Genomic DNA, 6771 nt, shown 5'->3' on the forward strand with positions numbered 1-6771 from the left:
CCACTCCATGATTCTATGATTCCCCCTTCCATAGGATGAAGAAGAGATACAGCATAACGCTGTCCCTTGCAGCAGCACTCTACACTTGTGGCCCCTGACACTCCAAGCAAGGAGCCAGGGAGCAGAAAGAGGCCACAGCACCATGCCAGGAACATGGAGACACCAACCCAGCTGTGGGGGGAAGGAAAGCAGGGATTTATGGCAAGTCCCATCTCCACTGAGCTGACTCATCAAAGCTAAAAGCCATGTCCCTTACACCTCAGCCCTTTTCAAGCAGACTGAGCTGCACGAACTGCATAGCCTCATGCTCGGGCTGCAAGCTGCTGTTGTCACTCTTCCAAGACGGATTAGAAGGAGCATGCAGGTTTGGCCATCTGCTCAGGGTGCTTGGGTCCTACCTCGTATCACCACAGGTAGGAGAGAGCCTTCCCAGCCAGCCAGAATAGCCCAGCTTTGAGGGCCCACCTCCCGTCCTGGAAAGAGGGGTTGTGCATCGCTTTCCTCCAGACACTTCCCTGTTCCTCCCATGTTTGATAATCCAAAAGATTAAACAATAATAGTATGGTACCAATGCCCGCCTGTCTGATGATTCCAGAGCGCAGCTCCATGCCTCACTCACCGTGGGAAGAGTTCAGGGGGCTGGTCAAATACTCCTGATTTCTGCAGTGAAAAGGAAAGGCAGCAGTGAGCAATCCAGGCGGGTGGTGACACAGAAGTGGGACAGGAAACACCGCACACAGAGAGGAAGATTTCTCAAAACACTTAAGTGTTAAGGGCTCTGACTCCTCATTCATTCAAACTTTGCATAATCCCACAAATCCACTGCTATAGATAACACCCTGATTTCTGTGGTGGAGGTTGTCCCTACACCACAGGTTCCCTATTCCCCCAGGACACCTCCCTTGGTCCTGGGGAAGAAGGGAGATGCCTCAGATCCTCCAAGTGTCGTGTCTGAAGAGCACAGCAAACAGTGACAGTCTGAGCTACGTGTCACCCTGCCAGCACAGCCAGAGATGCCCCCCTCACCTTGCCCACACACCCTGGCAAAGAGTTTATCATCAGTGTCTTCACATCCCTCCTGCACCCGCAGGGAACACAAGAGCCGTAGTGCTGCACCCTACACCACACCACATACTGCCTAAGTTTGGCCCTGCCCAATGGGGAAAGATGGACCTCGGCCGTGTGGCCCTCATTCCTGGCCAGTAGATGATGAAGGACTGGTGACAACTGGCCTGCTGAAAGTTCACTGGTTTCTGTAGCTGCTGGCAGACAAGGAGCCACGTGTGGGTCTCTGTGTTCCAGCTGGGAAGCCGAACACGCACCCATCTGCTGCTTGCTCAACTGGAGGGTGTCTTAGGCAGGAGTTTGGAACAAGACTGAGTCTTTCCAAACTTCTAATGAGGCTCAATTTCTCTACTCTAAAACATGTTCCACATGCTTCATTGCTCAATCCCAAGTCTATCCCAACACCTTAGACCGGGGACCGGATGGAAACCAGTGACCCAGAGCGGAGGATAGGCTGCAGAGCCTGTTCCCCTGTGTGCAGCCTGAGGCTCCCTGAAACCAGAGAGCAGGACACAAAGGGAAAAAGGAGTAATTAAGTGTTCCATTTTTCAGCCCTTTGAGCCCTCCGGTTGCTTGCAACCTCGCGTTGGCCTGGAAGCAGCAACCAGAGATGAGCTTTCCCAGCCTCCTACGAGCCATAAGGCATGGGTTGGACACACATCATTCTGGGGCTCCCCAGAATGGCTGTTCCCCTAGCTTTTCCCCTACCCCAGCTGTGCCTTTGAGCCAACCCTTGCTTGAATTTGCCCTACAAGACTCCTCTCCATCCCCTGAAGGGAGGAGGAGGAGGATGGCATCTCTGTTAGCTGGTCACCCACGCCCAGCCTGATCACTCCATGGTCCTACTATTAGCAGAAAGAGGAGCTGCCCCGGAGCCACCAGAAATCAGGCTGGGAGGTCATGGAGAAAAGGACTGAACTGAAGAGACCCTGGTGAGCAAAAAGAGAGAGGAATGAGGAGGGCAGGGGCAGAAAAGCGGTCCCTTGGGGTAGCAAAGCCAGGCACTGGGGAACTGTGCACACCAGGCTGACTGGCAGGGGCCATGCGAACAGACAGGGGGAGAGGGGCCAGTGCTATGAAGACCCCTTAGCTCAGGAAGGGAGGAGGTCACACACCAACATTTGGAAGGTATTTCTCTCTCAACAGGCCAGTGCAGAAAAGGAGGATGAAAGTCAGATGTGGCCCACCCCCACCACACACACCAGACAATCCTGCACTCACCTTGGAACCAGAACTGACGGGGGTGCCCACCCCACTCTGGTGACTGCCGGTGCCCACCGAGAGGGGAGGTGGATTCGGCAAACTGGGCTGGGCAGCAGCAGGCAAGTAGTTGCTAGAGGAAGGAGTGCTGGGACGGTCCAGGATGTCATCCATACTGTGACTGCTTCGCAGCGGGAAGGACCTGGGCAAGAGGAGAAGATGGGGGGATGGTCGCAAAGAGCAGGGAGCAGCACAGGTGCTGGCCACAACATGAAACTATGGGATGTCTCTGGAGAAAATATGCATGGCTTGGACTGGCCCAGTCACATGTGCCTTTGAGAAGACCTTGCCCGTGCTGGGGGAGCCACCTGGGGTAACCCCGTGAGACTGGAGCACTGCAGCTCTCCATGGAGCACACTCCAAACAGGTACCCCGCTGGCATTAGTGATCTACCAGGAGCTGCTCCAGCTCCTGCCTGGCCAGTTGCTCTCCTGTTACCTGGAAGCTGGCTCCTCCATCTCCCTCGCATCCTCCAGAGGCTTGACATAAGCTTCGGGGAACCAGCCGCATCTAGGGCATGGAAACAGAGACAAATGAGGTCCAGGCAAGCATGGTTGGTAGTTCTTCAGATCCAGCTGCCCAGCGCTCCTGATCTATAACCACCCCACGCATCAACGAAGCCCCTACCACATGTGACAGGGTTTCTGCACGTCTGTCACCCCGAGGTAGGGCACAGGGTTGTTGTGAGACAGTCCTTGAGCCCAGAGAAGGACCCACTGATCTCGGAGGCTGTGCAAATTTCCTGCTACTGAAAGCAACACTGGTGCAATCAGGTAGAGATGCTCTGACTGAGCATGGTCACCAAGGCCAGCACACAAGGAAGCTGTGGAAATCCCTTCTCCCCAGGGCAACGCAGCCCCACCCCAGAAAGCCCCCCAAGAAGGAAGGTACTGCTTTTGCTCATCTCACGTCTGAGCATGAGCTTCCCTGCAGAGCACAGTGCTGAGCTGCGGAGCGAGCTGAGCAACGCAGGGGCTCTTGGGTAACTCCAGCCGCTCACAGCCCTGAGCTGCACCCCACGGCAGGAGTCCCTCAGTCACGCAAGCTGGGACAGGGTCACTGCATCCCTGGCTCTTCCCCCACGGCCCCTGGAGCTTTCTCAGGCAGCTCATCCACGCTCCCCCTGCCCCACCACACCTCCTTGGAGACCCCTGTGCTAGGCACAGCCCCTGACCAAGGACGTGGCGATGTCCCACCCAGATGCTGGGTGAGACACAGTGCCCAGGCCATGCTGGGAGGTGGCGGAGGGAGATAATTTTGGGCTTAAGCCTTCCAGCTCCAGCCCTGAGAAGGCTGCATCAGCCTGCCAGGCCGATTTACAGCGCCAACCTACGTGGATGAGCCCTCCAGCTTGCCATACAGCCAGCCGTTCTGTGCATCTGGCATCAGCACGGTGATAACATCCCCAGGATCAAACCGTAGCAGGGTCCAGTTGGCGCCCGTCGCGTGGGGCACAATAGCCTGCACCCTCGTCGTGCCGCTCCTCCTCCTCCTGCTTTCACCACCACTGCCGGCCTCACCGAAGGAACCTGAACGGGAGACGCGGCCGGTAGGGAGCAAACCTGCAGGGAGGCATCAGAGGGGTCTGGCTGGAGACCAGCACCCTCCTGCCCCCCCACTCAAAGGGGCCAGCGTTTCCCCAGCCAAGTAATTACCCTGGAGGCATAGATAGCCCTTCCTCTGCAGGCAGAGAGCAGGGTATAGCATGGGAAAGGGTAAAACATTCATCTTGCAGCAGAAAATCAACTCAAGCTGAAACCTCTTGCTTTGCACTATGTTCTCTTTGGCCAGATGCCTACGGCACAGGCGCTGCCTGCTAAATACCTGGCTGGTGTCTCTCTTCCCAACCCTGCTAAAGCCACAGAGAGTTTGGGTCATTTTCCTCTTCCCTGCCCCCTTTTATATGTATTTTTTAACCACTTCAAGGTGACTTTTTTCAGGAAGGAAAAACAGGTGAGACATGAGGTAACTGGCTGGGCTTTGTAGGGCAGGGTAATTAATGTGATAATGTAAGGGAAGGTGCATTACCAAAACGAAAACCCCACTAAGAACCAGCCTTCATTGTTCAAGGAGCCTTGAAAATTGCACACCTTTGGGTCCCCCCCAAAGGAAACCTGGCCTTGCCCTGGATGGATCCTGCTCTGAAGGTTGTGCTCACCCCCTGCTTCATCCAACCTTGTCCTCCCCAGCACCATCCTCTCACCATGTCCAGGAACGTGGCTGAGGACCAGCGGCCTCGTGGAGAGGCGGTCCCCTCCCCAAACCCAACCCTGTTCCAACCGCTCCGTCTCCCCAAAGCATTGCTTCTGGGTCATACTGGCTGATGGCGTCCTCCGCAGTGGCCACCTGGGGGGCTCTGTGTGAGGAGACAGTCGCATTTCTGGAGGCTCGGCAGAGAAGACGCTGGATCTACTCCCAGTCATGGGAGAAGCAAAGTCCCCAAGGGGTCTCTGGGGCTGTTGGAAGGAAAGGAGGCTGAATCCACAGGGGCTGCGTCAAGCAGAGGATGCTCTGAGAGATACCCCATCCCTCCCAGAAAACTAGAATCCAGCACATTCCCACACTGCAGCCTGTACACATGCTGCCCTTCACCTTGGCCAGGAAAGGCCGTGAAAGCGGGACAAGGCACCAAGGACACAGTCGGCCACCCCCCCCTGCAGCCGGAAGGGGCCAGCCACAGCCTCGCCACCGCCAAGGTTGGCTGAGGGCTCCTCACCATGTCGAGGTGGGTGGGGGTGAGCCGGCCCGACGGATACCCCTGGCCATGGGAGGCTGCGAGAAGCCCCTGCGAGTGGCTGGGGGCGGGGGCGGGGCTGGGGCTGACGCGGGCACCTTGGTCTGGATCACACCCCGGGCCTGGGGACGGAGAGGAGAGATGGTGACGGGCAGGGCGGAATGGCTATGGAAGGAGTCGAGGGCTGCCACGTGCATTCGATTAGGGACCAGGTCTTCCCACTAAACAGAGCCCTGCAGGGGTGAATTTCTGGGATGGCACCCTCCAGCAGAGACCTTGTGGTCCCAATGACCCTGCCATAACATCGCCCTTCCCTCTCCCATGGCTCCCACACCCAACAAACCCCATGTCAGCACCATCCTCACCCCCGCCCACAGTCTCCCAGCCTAGCACAGTCAGCCTGGACCCCTCAGCAAGACAAAAACATTCCCTGCCCAGTCCATGCACAGATGCTGCCTTCAGCCAAGGGGTGGCTCAGCCCCGACTCTCTCCTGCCTGCGTGCCCCCTCTCCAGCCATGCCACCTGCTCCCTGGCACGCCAGGGCCGTACCCGGCTGTAAAACTGGAGGAGAGTGTTGTAGAGCATCTGGTGCTTCTCAGCCAGGAAACGGTAGCGGCGTTTCTCCTCCAGCTCAGCTTCCCTCTGGCTCTCAGAGACGAACGCCTGCATCTCCGAGCGCAGTCGCATCACGTTCTCCTGGGCCACGGGGTAAAGGGGGAGGAAGGGATCAGTGTAATTCCATCAGAGCGGACTCACACACGGCAGGGGAAGGGTGAAACGGGTGATTGAGTCATCACCAGCTTCCCAGTCCTCTCGTGGTGCTGGAGCAGCACAAAGGAGGTAGAGCAGAGTGCCAGGGACCAAGGCCTTGCACACTGAGTGCTAAGTGAAGCAAGGGCTTGGCAGGAGTGGGCACCACAGGTCAAAAGCACCCTGTAGGAAAGGAGTTTCCTCCTTTCCAGACAAGCCTCCTGCCTTTTGAACACTGAGGAAAATCCCCTGGCTTTTAAGGAAGGACAAGGTTGTTCAGAAATAAGTCCTGGCTCCATATAAATCATCCAGTTCTTTTTCCAACTCCCCTTCCTGCCATCGCTGCTCACCTTCATCTCCCGGACGTTTTTATCGCGAGCCCTCTCCATTCTCCACAGCTCTGCCATGCACTTATCCAGGTTGGCGGCTCTGCGCTGGTACTCCAGCTCGTACTGCTTCTGGCTCTCCTGCCAGGGAGAAACCAGGCTGGGTGAGGAACCGGAGACCCAGGCACCCTGCAACGCAACCTGCTCCGGTGGGTGGTGGGGCATCTGCATCCCCCTGAAATCAGGATTCACCTGGACCTCTTATGAAAAGACCTTCTCCACCTTTCTCTCCATTTTGAAGGGCCCCAGGGCGCTAAGGAGCCTCAGGACCTCAGGAGCAAACAGTGGCACCTGGCTCCCCCCGCAGTGGGAGCATGCCCCCAGGCCTCTGTCCCCCTCCACGACACTGCCCACTGGCACGGCCAGCTGGGCCACAGCAGCACGGGACCCGCACCCCCATGGCTGTGGTTCGGGGAGGTTGGGAACTCTGCTTTTGGGGTGCTCAGTGCCTCAGCCTGGTTGAAGCGTTTGGCAAGTCTCACTGCACAAAGGAGAAGAGTTGCCTGCCCTCTTCAGCCCTCCACCATCACCCAAACTAGGGGGGCGGGGGTGTTTCCACAATGAGAGAAGAAGAT

At 57.2% G+C, this 6771-nt stretch overlaps 1 protein-coding gene across 1 annotated transcript in view; it reads right to left on the bottom strand.

Moving 5' to 3' along the window:
• Positions 1 to 615: 615 nt before the first annotated feature.
• The window catches only part of BAIAP2L2 (BAI1-associated protein 2-like 2), a 9029-nt gene continuing 2873 nt past the window's right edge, over positions 616 to 6771 (bottom strand). The window contains 9 exon segments of the mRNA XM_010161888.1: positions 616 to 660; positions 2287 to 2467; positions 2764 to 2835; positions 3659 to 3887; positions 4643 to 4781; positions 5042 to 5151; positions 5154 to 5181; positions 5610 to 5756; positions 6161 to 6277. Of these exon segments, the coding sequence (XP_010160190.1) occupies positions 616 to 660; positions 2287 to 2467; positions 2764 to 2835; positions 3659 to 3887; positions 4643 to 4781; positions 5042 to 5151; positions 5154 to 5181; positions 5610 to 5756; positions 6161 to 6277 (1068 nt within the window).

Source organism: Eurypyga helias, unplaced genomic scaffold (assembly GCF_000690775.1).
Source record: "Eurypyga helias isolate BGI_N326 unplaced genomic scaffold, ASM69077v1 scaffold7792, whole genome shotgun sequence".
NCBI lineage: Eukaryota > Metazoa > Chordata > Aves > Eurypygiformes > Eurypygidae > Eurypyga > Eurypyga helias.